The sequence below is a fragment of the Eublepharis macularius genome, chromosome 6, assembly GCF_028583425.1.
Source record: "Eublepharis macularius isolate TG4126 chromosome 6, MPM_Emac_v1.0, whole genome shotgun sequence".
NCBI lineage: Eukaryota > Metazoa > Chordata > Lepidosauria > Squamata > Eublepharidae > Eublepharis > Eublepharis macularius.
This window is the reverse complement of record NC_072795.1, coordinates 26,000,308-26,018,791: the sequence shown is the minus strand read 5'-3', so window position 1 is coordinate 26,018,791 and position 18,484 is coordinate 26,000,308. Positions and strand designations below refer to the sequence as shown.

General features: G+C 42.7%; 1 protein-coding gene across 1 annotated transcript in view; it reads right to left on the bottom strand.

Moving 5' to 3' along the window:
* BCHE (butyrylcholinesterase) overlaps positions 1 to 18,484 on the bottom strand; it is a 76,395-nt gene that overhangs the window by 3,496 nt on the left and 54,415 nt on the right. Inside the window, exon 3 of the mRNA XM_054984233.1 lies at positions 5,872 to 6,038. Coding sequence (XP_054840208.1) covers positions 5,872 to 6,038 — 167 coding nt within the window. The remainder of the gene's footprint in view (positions 1 to 5,871; positions 6,039 to 18,484) is intronic.

Here is an 18,484-nt window from a genome sequence, read left to right as displayed (position 1 = left end):
GATTGTGCTGTAATCACCAGTCATGAATATGCCATTGATTTAGTGATGACTGGGTCAAGTATTCACCCACCTATTCGTTGCTGGCTGCCTGCATGCCTAGCACAATAGTAGGCATGCACTCACTCACTCACTCAAAGGAAGAAGTATTTTTTTCTTAGTACTTTGATAAGAAGCTGATCTTTGACAAATACCCAATACAACACAAAGTCTGGAAATAGGACAGCTTTATCACTTTCCCTCAAAATCAGAAATAGGAGGTTTAACTCATATTGGAAGCCAGCACTCCAGCTCGCTCAGACATATGGGATAGAACTTTGTGTGGTGGAAGTTCCCCCTCTATGTTCTAAAGACAGCCTCTGACAGTTGGCAGACGTGCAAAAACAGTCAGGAATCCATGTTTAAAAATGGGATAGGCCATATATGGGCAGGATCTTTTTCTTTCATGAAATATTTTCACTTGTGTCAATGAGGGACTTCTAGTCAAAGCCAGAAAAGTATCTAGATCTGCAGAATGGCAGATGCATTTTATATTATTATATCTATGAGCTTCTCTACACGAGCTATCTTACATGGGGATGCTGAAGTGTATGGAGATGCAATGTTAGTTGGGAAGCGTAGTTTTAAAAGACAGAGCCAGGGGAGATAGCTCCTTAGAGAGTTTGTGAATGTCATCTTTGCCTTCCCCAAGGGGGAGCGAAATTGACAAGAGCCTTTGGGGAGGCGAAGATGAAATTAACAAACCCTCTGAGGATTGATTTCCCCCAGCTCTGTCTTTTTAAACTACCCTCAGGTAGAGAGGTGAAATTGTCTTTTAAAACTATGCTTCCCAGCTAACATTGCGTCTCCCTAAACTTAGGTGTCTCCATGTAAGATATTTCATGTAGAGAAACTCTTAAGTGTCTATGGTACAGGTCTCATTGACTCACAGGAGCATCAAAATTGTTTATTGTGCCACTATAACAGACTGAAAACTGATGATTTCATGAACCGATAGAGCAACACAACTAGAAAAGTCAGAAAATTGGTTCTTTTTTTAAAACTTTCATTCAGAATATGTGGCATGACTCTTAATTCATAGATCAGCCAGCATTTCAAAAGAGAGGTCCCAGCTTTAATAAAGGGCTGTATGAATTCTCCCCTTCATGCAAAATCCTTTGATTCAGAGGCAGCCTCTGTACACATAAACACATTTTCTCATATTACATCAAACTTCTGGCAGATGTACAGTGAAATTCTAAGCAGAGTTACTCCAGTCTAAGCCCATTGAAATCAATGGGCTTAGACTGGAGTAACTATGCTTAGGATTTCACTATTAAAATATCATCTCACTCCCCCCCGCCCCCCATGCAAGATGATCTCACTACCCTATTAACTAATGGTATTATATCAATTATGTCAAAGAACATTTGGTAATACACAGTGCATTTGTACATCATCATCAGAAACCAAACAGATGGTATCTACAATGATTATTTTGGTGAGTAATGCTGATGATCAAAAGGAACATTCCGTCAAATTCATAATTTATCCACTTTTTGCTTGAAAAGGATCTAGATTCACATGGAACCTACTCACAGAGCCAAGGAGGTGGTAAAAATATCTCCCCCGTATCCGGCATAGGATAAGATGCCATGGTGTAAGGAAAGATAACACCTCTCAAACATCAAATGAGAAACAATTTGTCAACTGAAGAATGCTGCGTTATATGAAAAATTGTACATTTAGCTGTTTGAAGACCTAATCAATAAAATCCTGAATATATGTAAAGATAGCAAGAAAATCTACATGGATTGTTTTTGTGAGACAACCCGTAAAAAAAGGAAAAGAATTCAAGTGAACAAAATAAAAAATAAGATAATGTTTCAGTTAACATCTCCATATTGTGTGCAACGTGGAAGCGTTGATCCAGGTCTAGTACCTTTTAAAATGCTTATGCATCTCAAGATAATGCTGTGGTTCAATTTTATTTATTTTATTTATGTTACTTATAGTCCTCCTTTTTCACTGAGATTCGAAGCAGATTAACAGTATGAATTAGTTCAATCAATTTTGAAGATATTTCAATTAACAATATCATAGGGCCTATACATGCAAATTTGCAAAGATTTAAAACCAGCAGAAATCCAATGCAGATCTGAAGAAAGGCTGAAACAGAATATAGGCAATTCTAAGACTGACATATTAAGCAGCATAAGAAATACCCAGTTCAAAGCAATAGACAACATTACATAGTAGTAAAATCTATGGTCACTATCTCTTTACCGATGCATCTCATTGAGACTACTTCCATACAGTACCGTTCTATCTGACTAAAAAGTCCTCTTGAATATTTCAGTTTTGCATCATTTGTGGAAAGCCAGGAGACTGGGAGCTTTCCTGACCTCTTTGCGTAGGCTGTACCATAAGACGGGGACCACCACAGAGAATGCAGATATACAGGCAGCTGTTGATTTTGCCCATATGCAAGGGGGCATCTGCAGAAGGCCCTGTTCAGATGAGCAAAGCTGCCAAGGCAGGCCGTAGGGAGAGAGGTGGTTCCATAGATATGCCAGACTGAGGCCATGAAGAGCTTTGTATATGATAGCCAATATCTTGAATTGAGCCTGATATAGGTAGCCAATGGAGAGACTGCAGAATAAGAGTATTATCATTCTTCTTCTAGCTCCTGAGAATAACTGAGCTGCAGCAATTTGCAACAAAACTGGACTCTCTGAGTTAACTTAGGGGATATACCTATGTACAGCACATTATAGTAGTCAAGTCTCAGTGTTACTGTGACATGGATCCAAGTGACCAGATCAGCCATGTCGAGGTAGAGGGCCATTTTTCATGCTAGTCTGAGATTGTAGAAAGCATTTGTTGCAGCTGCTATAACTTGCTTTTCTAGCAGTACAGCTTGATATAGTATAATCCCTAGGTTCTTAACTGCATCTGCAAGGGTCGGACAAACACCATTGAAAATGGAGAGTGTAATGTCCTTCAAGATCTCTGCTTTCCAAACAAGCATCACTTCTGTCTTGTTTGGGTTCAATTTCAATTAGTTAGCTTTCAGCCATTTGGCCACAGCTGTCAGGCAGAGACCAAAGATTTCTCCTGCACCCTGCAGTGATTTGGAGAGTGAGATATAGAGTTGGGTGTCATCAGCAATTCTGCATATTGATGGCAACAAATTCCATAGCTATGAAAGAGTTAAAGACTTTACATAGAGGTTGAATAACATAGGGGATAAGATTGCACCCTGTGGAATCCGCAAGATAATTTTCACTCCGGATATAGCTGGTCTCTGACAGCAACCCTTTGAGTCCATTCCATGAGAAATGGTTTAAATCAGTCCAACCATATCTTTTGATACCAGCTTCTGCTTCCAAACATCTCAACAGCATGGTCTATCATATCAAAGACTGCAGAAAGAACCAGGAGGAGCAACAACGAAGCATGGCCTTTTTCTATATTTACATGGAGATCATCCACTAGAGCTACTTGAACTGTCTCTGTCCCATAGCCTGGCCCGATTCCGTAAATGGTCCAAAGCACTAGAGTTATCCAAGAACACTTGGAGTTGGTCAGCTGCTGCCCTCTCAATCACTTAGGCTAGAACGGGCAGATTAGAGACTAGGTGATAATTGGCCACATCATTTTTGTCTAGGGATGGTTTTTTGATTAGCAGCTGGGAACTGCCTGCTTGAGTGGCTGAGTGAAGGTGCTCTGAGTTAGTGACTGCAGATAGATTTATATTTCATGAGCTTTGTCTCATCAGTTACCATGCTCAGTTATTATTAGTTATTACATACGTTATTACATACAGTTACATACGTTAAATGTAATATGTAATAACGTATTACATACGTTATTACATATTACATACGTTATTACATACAGTTACATACGTTATTACATACAGTTATTACATACAGTTATTATTAGTTATTACATACGTATTAGTTATTACATACAAAGTTCTTCATGGCTTTGGTCCGGCATACCTATGGGACTACCTCCCTCCCTATGTTCCTCCACGGCAGCTTCGCTCATCTGAACAGGGTATCCTGCAGGTGCCAGGCTGCACACAGGTGAAGTCAACAGCAGCCCATACATGAGCTTTCTCTTTGGTGGCCCCTATCCCGTGGAATGATCTGCCTGAGGAAGTCAGAAGAGCTCCCACTCTCCTGGCTTTTCATAAATGATGCAAAACCAAACTATTCAAAAAGGCTTTTTACTCAAATGGGAGGGCTATATTGTAGGGAAGATGCTTCGCTAATGAGTTAGGGACCATAGACTTCATCACTATATTGCCCTACATATTATCTGCTGCTTTAAATATGTACTCCTATGTATCACCAGTGCTCCATATTGTCTAATGTTAGTTCTAGAATTGATTATGTTCTGCTTCAGTATTTTTTCTACTCTGTATTGGATTCTTGCTAATACTATGTCTTTTAAACTTGTATCCCCTATGGTATTGTTTATGAAATGTCCTTGATACTGTATTGAAATGTACTTGATACTGACAGCGCCGGATCTAGGCACACGGGCGCCTGGGGCAAACCTTGCCTGGGAGATCCGTGCGCGCACGCGCTCCCGGGGCTGCGTGATGACGTTTCTTGTGACATCATCACATGGGCGGGAGCCATGTGCAGCAAGCCAGCTGCTCCAGTGCTCGGTGAGTCATGGAGCTGGCAGCAGCGCGGGCAGGCAGTGGGGCGGCTGGCTGCCTTGTCGCGCACGCGGCTCCCAGCCCTGTGCTCAGCAACCCGCGCAGCAAGCCAGCTGCCCCAGTGCACGCTCTCGCTGCCAAGGGCTCCGCGGCTCACCAGGCACTGGGGTGGCCGGCTTGTCGCGCGGCCAGCTGAGCACAGGGCTAGGAGGCCCTCCGCACAGTTAGCGCGCCCCACTGCCCTGTGCCGCCCGTGTGGCAAGCCAGCCGCTCCAGCCCACGGTGAGCCGCGGAGCTGGCAGCAGCGAGGGCATGAGCTGGGGCAGCTGGCTTGCCACGCAGCTGGCTGCACACGCGGCAAGCCAGCCAGCCGCCCCATCGGCGGGGCTGGCGAGGGTTTCCCAACCCTGCGCTCAGCCTCCTGGGCAGCTGGCAGCTGCGCCCGGCGCCCCCTCTTTAGTGGCGCCGGGGGCAGGCTACCCCCTTGCCCCCCCCTGGATCCGGCCCTGGATACTGATTGTACTAATTCATACTGTGTAATCCGCCTTGAGTCTCAGTGAGAAAGGCGGACTATAAAAGACATTAATTAATTGATTAATTGATTAATCAATCAATCAATCAATTAATTAATTTTTTAAAAAATTAAGTTCGTGGCCATCAGCACACAAACAAAATATTTCTTTACTCAATGAGTAATTAACTTGTGGAATTTACTGCCTGTAGAGGTAGTTAATTGAGAAGAATCAGAACGTTCTGTCCATCTGTACCTCCAATTTTAAACTTCTTTGTTAAGAGGATGGTCCCACCATATTTTAGTAGGACATATTTCCAAACAACTTCTTCTTTTCACTTCCCATTTTTGAGTCTGCTAGAAATGAGATCTGCTGTGCACAACTCAATACAACAGGTTTCTTATAGAAGGTTCCTTCCAAGCAGCATGTACCCAGAGAGTAAGCAACCAACATAAACCAAATAAAGCTGAAGAGAGAAGGTGGAACAGATATAAAAACTATATTGTACCCAAATTAATGAATAACCTTATTTAAGCAAAGCAAAGTCAGATGTCTCTCTGGAAGGACTTCTGGATTTAATTTTATACAAACAGTTCTAATGCATAAAAACCTTGAAACTGAAATTAAAATTAAAATTTAGTAGCAGCAAAGTGACCTTGTATTAACCAATTTACTGTACATACATACATTTACCACAAAAATTACCTGTCATCTCCAGGACTTCAGGAAAAAATATATCCCAGAATCGGCACTGCCGGGCACGTAATTTTCTACGAATCTTTGAAGCTTCTGTGCTTAATGTTAAGTATTTTTGTTCGGTGGTGGTGAAGACTGGCCATCTTGTCCCATTAATCTGAGTCCCATTGGGTGTTCTAAAGGATTAAAGAGGCGCATTAGATCCCTCATGGGAAATTACTGGTGAACATCAGTAGGGTAAAATTATTCTGTTGAAAAGTTATTTTATTTCAAAGATGGGTAGGTTTGCATGGAATTACCTCAGGACTTTTGAAAGTATGTATGAATAAATATCAACACCTTAAACTTTAAATGGGATTGTAGCACTAAGTTTAATTAAAAATATAGCAAAATGTAGTGGATTTTTAAAGGCTATAAGAGGAGAAAAAAACACGCACCTTAATAAAATCGACTCTCATCAGTTCCATGTGATGAACTCATGAGGTCAGGGACAAAATGCAATCTCATGGATAACATTAAGGGTGTAAATTCAGTCACTTGGATTGCCCAAAGTACTTAATAAGAATGCTAATGCTTAATTCAAATATGCAAGAACATTATATTGAATTTTTAGCTAGAAATCCCTGCAAAGTTGTGCACCTGAGCAGATGAAAGGAATAAAAAGCATGTCCTGACAAAAGAAGTATGAGGTATTAGGAATCACTCAGTGGTGGGAAACGATTAGTGTGATGTCATGGTAACATATGAAGGGAGAGAGAGGAAAGCAGCAGCAGCTTTCCTGCCACTGTGTTTGGAAAGGGCTGTGCAAAATGCTTGTTTTTTTCTTTTTCTTTGCAGAGCCTTAAACATGCCTTAGAGGTAGGGAAAAGCAGCTATTTAATCCTTTCCTGGCTTTTAAAGCCAGGAGGAGAGTGCAGTAATGTTACAATGTTGCTATGCTACAATGTTACAACGTTGCTACACTTTCTTTCCTTTGGGGAAAAAAAAGAGAGTGTGTGCATACCCAAAAGAGGAAGGGAAAACCAGCCATTTAGCCATTTCCTGGTTTTTAAAGCCAGCAGGGAATAAGCAAACTTCTGAAAACATGGGAAGCAGAACAACCAGCAGCTTTTTTCAGCTGATGGGGATTCCCCTCCCATCAGCTGAAAAGCAGCTGGCATTTAAAAGGGGAGAGCCAGAAGCGCACATCCCTATTCTGCAGACCTTCTGCTGCCCTGGAAGCGATGTTCTCATGAACCACACGAACCATTTCGCAAACTAGGGCAAGTTCATGAAAGTTTGTAGTTCTTGTTTCGTGAAACACTACGAACCATGGACCACATGGTTTGGATTTTTCCTGGTTCATGCCCATCTCTATATATTAGTAAAGGATCTTTCCAACAAATGAATCCCATGTATATCTCCTCAGAAATGATTTCCTCATTTAGCTTGATGGGTCGTACTCACAGGTATATGTACATAAGACTGCAGCCCCAAGCTCTTGCCTATTTCCATTATAGAATTCCACCTATGGTACACTGTTCTCCCTTCACAACACCACTGTGAGCTAGGTTTGTCTAGGAGAGATTGACTAATAGTGCAATCTTAAGCAGATTTGCTCCAGTCTAAACCCATTGATTTCAATGGTCTTAGATTGGAGTAGGATTGCACTATCAATGGGGATTTGAACCTGGGTCTCCCAGATTCTAATCAGATGCTCTGGCTTTCATATTGGCTCTTCCAATAATATCTTATTTGCGCAAACAGGAATGGAGTAACCACGTTTCTTCAACTCTAGAAATCCCTTCCTCCAGACATTTTCAAGTGCTTAAGACTTAAGGTGTTCTTAAACACTCTGTTTTCGAGGATATAAATTAATTGTGGTGTGGTGGTGGTGGAGAGTGTCCCAAATCATAACTGACTTATAGCAACCCCTGGTGGAGTTGTCATGGCAAGAGACTAACAGAGGTGGTTTGCCATTGCCTGCCTCTTCAACCCTGGTCTTTGTTGGAGGTCTCCCATCCAATTACTAACCAAGGCCAACGCTGCTTAGCTTCTGAGATCTGACAAGATCAGGCTCACCTGGGCTATCCAGGTCAGGGTAATCGCTGTGTAACAACACAAATTTAGCAGAATCATGTTACGATACTCGAATGAGAGGAAGGTTTAGAGAATTCTATTTATTTTATTTCCTTATTTTTAAAAGCCATCAGCTTCTTTTCTGGACAAGACTTTGAATCATAGTGACATGATAAAAATCACACAGCAGATTCTACAAAGCAAGACACTGCCTTTGGGAGAAGCATGTTTTCTTTTAGATGTTATAAAAGACTCAAAATAGTATTTAAAGGGATGGGGACGGGAATGAGAAATGCAATAAAACTCTTTAAAATGCCAAGATAATGTGAACAATTTGGTGTGTTCCCTAGGATAACCCACCAGTAAAAACTCTTTTTGAAGATAGTGGGAGTTTAAGATTGTTTACCATAGTAGAAACAGAGGTCAAGGTAGGCAGCTAGAAGGAAGATCGGAAAACTGCAAATGTTTACTTCAGGGTGTTTTCTTCCCCTCTTCTTCAGTGGCATGATTGTTAATGAATGCTACATTTAGCAGCTGAATAGCCTCAATAAAAAGGAATTGGCTCTGAGGTTCACGTTAAGCTGAAGAAAATTCTCACTCGCGGGACACAGTTTGAGACAAATAGTTTGATTTGTACAAGGGCTGGATTGTCGTATCATGGTTTTGCTACAACAAAGATGCTGCAGCTAAATGTTTTAAAGGAATAAACAACCAACCAATGCTAAAACAAAAAGAACACCAGCTGTTCTTGCTACAGGCCACTGGCTGGGTGCCTAGAATATCTCAGCTCTGTGTAGTGACTACCCAGATGTCACTGCGGAAAGTAACTTTCCCATTTCAGCTTGCTATTGCATTTTGTGATGACTCCAAGAATGGGGTGGAGGGCGGGGGGGGGGTGATATGAAAATCAATTTGCATATTTTGCCCCCTCCCCTGGTCTATTTCAAATTGAGCTCAAACACTTTCAAAGATCAGAAAATTTGAAATGATATGCAGTTGCTTGTTCTCCTTAAGTTATCATTACCCCTTACTCTTTCCCACCTAAAAACTTGCCTGGTTGAGTGACTGGATTAAGACATAATGCCCTATGTGAAGTCAACTATAGATTCTCTATACTTAGAGTTGTCAGGCCCACATTCTTGATCCCCAGGATCTGTTTGGGGTGCAGAGCTTGGAAGAGGGAAGCATTGATGATGCTGTGTTGTAACTTCCAGGTGATCAAGGGGAAGTGATGTCACTGGCCTCAAATGCTCTAGGTCAGTTCCTAGAGCTTGGGGGGAGGGGGCTGTGACATCACTTCTGAGTTATCACCTGGAAGTGGCAGCACATCATCACTGATGCTTCCCCTTTCCAGTTTTTCTCTCGCTCTTCACTTGATCCAACATGGGTAATGAATGGCAGAGGTATGAGTTCACCTATCATGGGGGGTACCTGGCAACCCTACCTATAGTGTAACCAAAAACTGTAAGTTTAGTAAGTTTTAGTATATTTTTATTTAAAAGCCTCTCATAACCAGAGGCCCTAAACTTAGTACATACATAAATCAACTCTGCATGGTTGAAGGAGCTATTATAGAGACTGTTATTGATGATTCTTCTATCATCCCCAAAATCACTGCCAAAGCAGCATTTTGAGCATTATAAATCTTGGGAAATGTAGTTCTTTAGGCATCAGACATTGCTAATAAGGAGCCCTGGCCTGAGAACTACATTTCCCAGGGTTCCAGGAGCACAGAACACTGTTGCTGCACCATTCTAATCTAGATGTTAATGGACGCTAAATTGTGTGACCTCTGCAAAGGAGATCGATCAAGATTAGTAGTCATGTTAGTCTATCTGTAGCAGTAGAAAAGAGAAAGAGTCTTATAGCACCTATAAGACTAACAAAATTGTGTTAGGGTATGAGCTTTCATGAGTCACAGCTCACTTCTTCAAAAGAGTTGTGAGAATAAAATGGAGAAGGGGAGAATGTTGCAAGCTGATTTGGATTCCTATAGGGAGAAAGATGAGTAGAAATGAAGTAAATAAATAAATGCATGCAATAGCTGGAAATCCATAGGAAGGCAGTAATAAATATTACAAACAAGTGGAAGGTAAAACGTATATTATTGAAGTTCAGCTATTCAATTATTGCCAAATCATCGTAATTGGTTTCAGAAACTCACATTTAGTTACTTCAATTCTAGCATTTATCTGCACCTCAAAGCCCACACTGGACAGGGACTGCAATTCCAGCTGAAGTCAAGCTATTACTTCTTTATATTCCTTAATTTGATCTGGCATGGTAATTCCTACATTGCTAACTCCCTCCGCCCCCCCTTAACTCTTCTCTGATTAACTTATGGCACCTATTTAATTGCAAGTTTATCTGTGGCTCCTGAGACTAGTGACTTAAGCAGAGCTGACTAGTGCTTCAGTTCAAGATCAGAACGCTAATAGTACTGTCAGAACTCATATAAGAGTTTCAGTGCTATGAAACAAATCATGACATTCCAAATTGTCATGTACAAGTAGAATGGGGGTGTATGCTTATGGATGCAGATTCTAATTTGGAGGAAATAATTGAAAGCTTTATTAGTTTAATGCAATACCTTGCCATAGGAGATCAGGTTACTACTTGTAGTTTATTTTTGCATTACTTGAGCGTTAAATGCTTTAACAAACAGGATGAAGGAACTGCTTTCTTTCCAGATTCAGACACAAGCATGCATACACTCTAACTAAGGTTAGATTCTGAAAGTTATTGAAGGACCTCCCCACCTCAATCTATTCCCAAATCTATTCTGGACTTTTTGACTGTAAGCCTATGGACAGGATGCATTTTATTTTGGCACAGTACCCCCTCCCTCTCCCCCTCTCCCTATATATATATGCTCCAATTTTCTGCGCATGGGGTCCCACTGTAGCTTACGTAATTCTTCCCTCCCTACAACAACAAAATCATGCTCTGCTGTTAGAAATCCTCTCCATCAGTAGAGATTTTGCATCAGATCCAACCAGAGATGGTTTGAAATCTTTGTTTCAGAATCCTTCAATTAACAACTGCTATTAAAAATGGAAGGAACATGTGTGTTGAAGGAGTAAAATATATTGCAAATGAATTCAATTATATATGTCTGCATATATGTGTATACTTTTTCAGTCTTTGAGTGTGTGTGAGCTGGGATGTGTGATCTAGCTCAATATCTGGATTTATGCTGATCTGGCACAATCTGGCTATGCTGGACCGCATTGGAGAATGCTGGATTGGATCTAGGAGCCCAGATTCTGATGGGCCAGATTATTTGGCCACATAGGCAGCTGCAGCCAAAGTAGAGCTGAAGTGTGCAGTGGAGGCAAGCTTCACACCACAACAGAAAAGCAGCATGAGGCAGGCGGGCAGGAGGAGAGCAATTTGGAAAGATTCTCTGATTTGATATTGAGGTTCTCTGATTTGGCATTGGTTCCCTTGCTTCACTTTGGTTATGATGGGCTTTGTTGGTTCAGCTTGCATTGGGAGTGGAGCATCGATCTGAGACTGGTTGTTGGACAGGGATTGTCTTTGTTTAAGGTTTCCCTTTCCTGGAAAGCCTTGGAAATGTTTCTCCCATAAGAAAGAATGGAGAGTGGCTGGGGGCATCTTCTTCAAGGGCCCATAGAACTGGACTCAAAAGTTCCAATTTCCCTGAAACTTGGAGGGGGGAGACTTTATTGGACAGGAAGGAGTAAGTTTTTCTGAATATATGGTGGTGTTTCCATGAAAAATAACCCCCCAGCCCTCCTCCCAGTATTTCACCTCATTATTCCCCATAGGGAATAATGGACACATGAATTTGGGATTATCTAACTGGATTAGAGAATATGTCCCGGTCTTCAGGTATACTGAATTTTTTGATATCCCTGAAACCCGGATCTGGATCGCCCTTTATTGGGAGGGGGTGCACACCCCTATTGCACCCTCTATTTCACGCCCCTATTCAAATGGTTATTTGAAGCACTGATGACTTTAAAAAGATTTTGTGTGTATTTCTAGCTGAGGAAAATCTGACATTGGCTCAGGGTGAAGAGTGCAGTGAGCGAGCATTTGCAGAGTCTTAAAAGGGAACTATCAGAGCCAGGGATTCATCTTCTTGCATTTATTCTGTAAAACACCATGAACACTAGTAGCAGTATAGATTGGTGTGTTCTAATTAATAGTTGTATTAGTTACTTTGCGATATGACACATTCTTTACAGAGTGATTTAAGTTATACTATATTTTAAACTGGACATTAATTAACACTTTGTAAGGTACATATGCAAATGGTAGAACAAAGAAGAGTACATTTTCCATATAATCCATGTTGTGCATTTTATTAGACAAGCTGGGCTTTTATTTTGTCTGAAGCAGACTAATATAGCTACGTGACTGGAATTTGTTGAAGCGATCTCATTTTATTGTTCCCTCCCCAGCAATACTCAGGGGTGGGCAGGGTCACGAGTGAGTGACTGGTCGCTCTCCAAAAAATTAAAAGTAGTTCTCCATTCCCTTCTACTCTGTTGTAATTAGTTCCTCGTCCTTCCCTGTAAACCTACTACAGCAGCTTCTTTCTTCTTTGTGTGAAGAAGAAGCAAAGAAATACTAACACACAGCTTGCTTTGGATTGGAATATGACTGCACTAGCGTCCATTTCCCATCCTCTTCTTCCTTTGTGCACCCTTGGTCTGGATAAAGAAGGAATGCGCTATTAACTCTTTCTCTCTGCATCAAAGCTGCTATTTTTTCATTTCCAGGTAGCGTTGCGAGTGCTGGATTGGTAAATTCTAGGAGATTTGGGAATGGAGTCTGGGAAGGACAGAATTAGAGGAGGGACTTCAACATGAAGTCAAGTCATAAAACCAAGCCTCTGGAGCGGCCATTTTCTCCAAGGGAAGTATTTCTGTAGTTTGGAGATCAGATATAATTCTAGGAGAACTCCAGGTCCCAACTGGATGTTGGCAACCCTACTTCCAGGGAAAACAAAGGTATTTCCATATTTTTACCATGCTAGATAATTTACACTTTGTGGTATAGTGGTTGTTTCCTTTGGGAAGACAATAGGGGAAAGGTTTTCTCACCTAAGAACATAAATCCATGCTAAAATGCTGGATTTTTTGTACAATCCGGCATTTTGGGACTGGCTGTACCCACTAAGACGCAATTTTATGGTTGGCTTAACCTACCAATCTGCCATTTTGGGACTGGGAACTCCCAAGGCACTTGAAAAAAAATGAAATAGGTACCAAAACATAAAATCTGCCTTCCTGTGATGTATGAGAGAGACCATCCTGATGTTACTCCTTGCACTGAATTTAAAATAGTGATACTTATTTTTTTTCATTTTGTTCCTCTCCATGCATGTTCATTAAGGCTATTTTCATCATTCCTATTTTTCTTTAGCCAATTTCCTATTGTTAATTATTCCTTTTATGAAAGTCTTGTGCTATTTAAGTACCACTTACACATGATCTACCATTTTATGCCATTTATATACCATTGATGCAAAAACAGGTGTCAGCAGCTCGAACAGCAAAATTTCTATTGAATTTCCTTGTGTGACTGGGGAAAAGAACGATGACAGATGCATCCTGAATATGAAGAAACCATAAAAGAGGTTTTGACTTGGACCGCTTGTCAAGAAATTTGTTAATATCCTAAGATTAAACTTTGATTTCAGAACTTGAAACCCAATACAATATCCAGGATTCATCAAGAGATCCTGTTGATAATTATCTTTATTTATTTTGTCCTAGGCAGCTGTAGTCAATATCATCTTATTCTCTTGGGTCCACAGTCCTAAGAATAGTAGTAGTTGTGAGACAATCTGGTATAACAATTTGTCAGAATCGGACTGGGGGATTGAGGAGATGCAGGTTCAAAAAAACCCCACTCAGCCATCATGCTCACTTGAACCACTGTAAAAAGTCCAGTGGTACCTTTAAGACTAACCAACTTTATTGAGGCATAAGCTTTCGAGAACCACAGCTCTCTTCATCAGATGCGCTTGAATCAGTAACTCTCTCAGACTAGCCTACCTCACAGGGTTGTTCGGAGGATGTTAGAGGAGATATTTATACACTAGCTTGAATTCCATGAAAGGAAACCCTCAAAAAATGTGATGGTTGGGTGCAGGGCCATCTTAAATCATGACAATGTCAGCTTGTGGCTAGATAAGGCTCTTCCTACAGGTTCCCTTTCAAAAGCAAACAAGAGTCCATTGATTGAATAAGGAAACTTTACTGCAGAAAAGGTCCATTATAGTCCACTGTCCTGAATAGGAGACTCAGGATGGTACACAGTCATTGTTACCAATGAAGGGCAAAGCATGAGGTACAGAGTAACAGTTCCCATCTGCATCAGCCACCCCCCACAGTTCTCAAAACAACATCTTTCAGTCTTGGGAAGCTGCTCTCCTTCAAGGCCAATGCCTGGTGGAACGGTGTTAGACAAAACAGTCTCCTCCGGTGGGAAAGCTGCCTGGGAACTGGTGCACCTGCGGGGAAAGCACTTAGACACTAGAAACATTAGAAAATGGAGTCAGTACAGTTTAAATACACACTGGACCTGACATTCTGCCCCCCTTAAAATAGATCCCCCCCTGGCTTATATGGGTAACGAGTATGAAAAGCTTTGGTTAATCTAGGAGCATGAACATGTACAGAGTTCACCCACTCATCATATCCAGAATCAAAGTCCTTCCACCTAATGAGGTAAAAAAGCTGATTCCGTTTAATCTTAGAGTCCAAAATTTGTTGCACTTCGTAGTGTATTTGGTCGTCTATCAAAGTTGGAATGGGTGGAGCTTTGATGTGCCACTTATCGTCGGTGGGAGCTCTTTTAAGAAGACTGACATGAAATGTATCATGAACATGGCGCAAGTTCTTGGGTAAATTTATAGCAACAGTCACTTTATTAATTACTTTGCGCACAGGGAAAGGTCCAAGGAACTTTAATGCTAGTTTGCGGCTTGTCTGAGCTAATTTCAGGTTCTTGGTGGAAATATAAACATGATCTCCAGGTTGTAACTCCCATTCGGCCACACGATGGCGATCTGCGTACTTTTTGTAATCCAGTTTGGCTTTCTCGAGGTGTTTTTTAATAAGAGTCCATTGCTGCTTGGCCTCCCCCCACCAGGAAGATACATCAGGCGAATTAGAGGAATGGAGGGGGGGAGTGTCCAACGGGAAGGGATTAAAGTGAGTTCCATATACAATTTTGAAAGGGGCTTCCCCAGTGGAAGCATGCACACTGTTGTTGTATGAGAACTCGGCTAAAGGCAGAAGGTCCACCCAATTATCTTGTTGGAAATTAATGTAGCAACGAAGGAACTGTTCTAAAATCTGATTAGTTTTTTCGGATTGTCCGTCGGTTTGTGGGTGGTGGCTTGAACTGATTCCTTGCTCAATATTCAACATTCGCAAAAACTCCCGCCAGAAGTTGGCAACGAACTGTCCGCCGCGATCCGAAATCACCTTGGACGGAAAAGAATGTAATTTTACGATGTGTTTTAAGAATAAGTCTGCCAGTTTTCGAGCGGTGGGTATAGCAGTACATGGAATAAAATGAGCTTGTTTGGAGAACAGGTCTACCACGACTAAAATGCAATTATGTCCTTTCGAAAGGGGTAAATCAGTGATAAAGTCCATAGATATTATTTCCCACGGTCTGTCAGGCGTCTCCAATGGTTGGAGGAGGCCTGGAGGTTTCCCTTTCCGGGTTTTGGCGCTGAGACAAATGGGGCAGGAGTTAACGTATTGGGAAATGTCTTTGCGCATGCCTGGCCACCAGAATTGCCGTTGTATTAGATGCAATGTTTTCAGATACCCATAATGACCAGCAGTGGGGGCATCGTGACATCGTTGTAATACCTCCCGTCGGAGGCTGTCTGGGACATAAAATTTGTTTCCAGCTAGCCAGTCCCCCTGCGGGGATTGAGCCAGTTTGCTTTTAGGCGCTTTACCCCCCTCCTTTTCCACCTCGGCTTTAAGTTTCGATTTCCACTCCTGGTTATGCGGGAGGGGCTGTCTTGCACGGCTGCGGGTAGTTACCACGCCTCCCAATTGCGTAGGGGAGAAGACCGTGTCTACTGTCTCCTCCCGTTTGCTCTTGTGTTGGGGCATGCGCGATAGGGCGTCTGCAAGAAAGTTAGTTTTGCCCGGGAGGTAATTTAAAGTGAAGTTGAATTTGGAAAAGAATTCTGCCCATCGCAATTGTTTGGCATTCAGTCTGCGAGGGCTGCGAAGGGCCTCCAAATTTTTATGATCTGTCCAGACCTCGAAGGGATATCGCGCCCCCTCCAGCCAATGTCTCCAGTTAGTGAGGGCCGCTTTCACTGCAAAAGCTTCCTTCTCCCACACATTCCAATTCCTTTCTGCTTCTGAAAATTTTCTTGATAGGAATGCACAAGGCCGTAGTTTCCCATCCTCCCCCTTCTGCAATAATACCCCTCCTATCGCCGCATCGCTGGCGTCGACTTGCACTATGAAAGGGTAATTTTCGTTGGGGTGGCAGAGGATGGGTTCCGTTACAAATTGTTCTTTTAGGCATTCGAAAGCAGTTTGGCAATTGGATGTCCACTGTATTTTGGAGGAGGGTTTTTTAGCCTGGTCCCCTTTATTTTTTGTCCTTAACAATTCGGTTAAGGGGAGCGTGATTTGAGCAAAGTTTGCTATAAAGTCTCTATAGAAGTTGGCAAAGCCCAGGAAGGACTGCACTTCTTTGCGGGTGGTGGGAGTTTGCCAATCTTGGATCGCTTGTATTTTGGCTGGATCCATTTTTAACCCCTCTTGGGAGATACAGTACCCAAGGTAAGTGAGTTCAGTTTTGTGGAATTCACATTTGGACAGCTTAATGGGAAGTTTATTGTTCATCAAAGTGGAGAGGACTTTTTGCACCATTTGAACGTGTTCCTCCTCCGAATCTGAGTAAATTAATACATCATCAAGGTACACCACTACACCTTTATAGAGGAATTCGTGTAGAACTTCATTTATCATGGACATGAATACAGACGGGGCTCCCGCCAATCCAAAGGGCATAACCAAATATTCATACTGTCCGAGGGGTGTATTAAATGCGGTTTTCCACTCATCCCCTGCCCTGATACGGACGTGGAAGTAAGCATCTTTTAAGTCTAATTTTGTAAAGATCTTACCTTGGGCCACGACGTTGAGAAGGTCTCGGATGAGTGGTATAGGATAGGCGTTGTTGGTGGACACTGCATTAAGTCCTCGAAAGTCCGTGCATAGTCGTAGTCCCCCATCCTTCTTTTTCACGAAGAGAACCGGAGCGGCGTGGGGGCTGTTGGCTGGGCGGATGAACCCTCTTTGAAGATTGGTGTCGATGAATTTTCGGAGCTCCTCTTGTTCATGGAGACTCATGGGATAGAGTCGTCCTTTGGGCAATGAGGCTCCAGGTACAATTTCCACCGCACAGTCAGTTCGTCGGTGCGGGGGTAGAGTATCAGCTCCTTCTTCGGAGAAGGCATTCAGAAAGGGCCAGTACGGTTCGGGGATTTGGTTTATTTCTTCTTGGGTGAGCAGAGCCTTCTCGGTGTGAGTTGGATCACTACCCCAGTTTTGGTTCCAGCGATGGTTTTTACAGTTGGAGTGAGTGAAGGTGATGCACCCCTCTGCCCAATTTATGTAGGGATTGTGATCACATAGCCACTTGCTGCCTAAAATTAACGGGTATTTGGCAGTGGAGCTGATGACAAAAGACCTTTTCTCCCAGTGTTGGCCCATGCCGGTGATTATTGGGATGGTTTCAGTGGTAACAGGGTTCATATTGGTGCCATCCATTTGTTCAAAAATCACTGGGTTTTGCAATTCACGAGTTGGTAAAACTAGTCCGTTGACTAGGGCCGGGGCGATAATGTCTCTCGAGCAACCCGAGTCGATGAGGGCTTGCACTCGGATGTGCATCTTCCTCTCCGGGTTAAGTAAAGTCACTGGCATGAATAAGATGGACCCAGGTGGCCGGTCCTGTGCAGGGACGGGCTTGGGGCGGATCTGTCATTTGGGCCCTTTTACGACAGATCCATCTCGTTTCCCGACTGGGGGCTTTCTGGATTTACCTCTGCGTTTGGGGAAGCGGGGTCGTATTCCATAACCTCTTCCGCTTCCAGTCCTCTCTCTGAGGCGGGCCTTTGGGAAGCGCCGCGGCCTCTGTTCGCGCGTGGCGCGGGAATCGGGCGTTGGAGAGTAGGGAATGGAGCAAGGGTTGGACGCCGTAGTTGAAGCGGAGGTCTTTGCACAGGCCGGTAGGGGCATTGTGCGGCAAAGTGACCGGCTTGTCCGCATTGCAAACACAGCCCTTGTTGCCATCTAGCATCTCTCGCCCCACGGGTGGCATACCCAGCTCCCCGTCCTCCCTTCTGTAAAGTCAAGGGTCTTCTTTGTCCCGTTTGCTGTTGTTGTTCAACCAAACGGACTTCCAAGATGCGATTTTCAACTTCGCATGCAAGTTGGATCCAACCTAATAACGTAGGGGGGTTGTCCTGCATAAGGGCTCTGTCCAGAAGTCTCGGGTTTAGCCCTTGCTTGAACAGGATGATTTTGGTGGACTC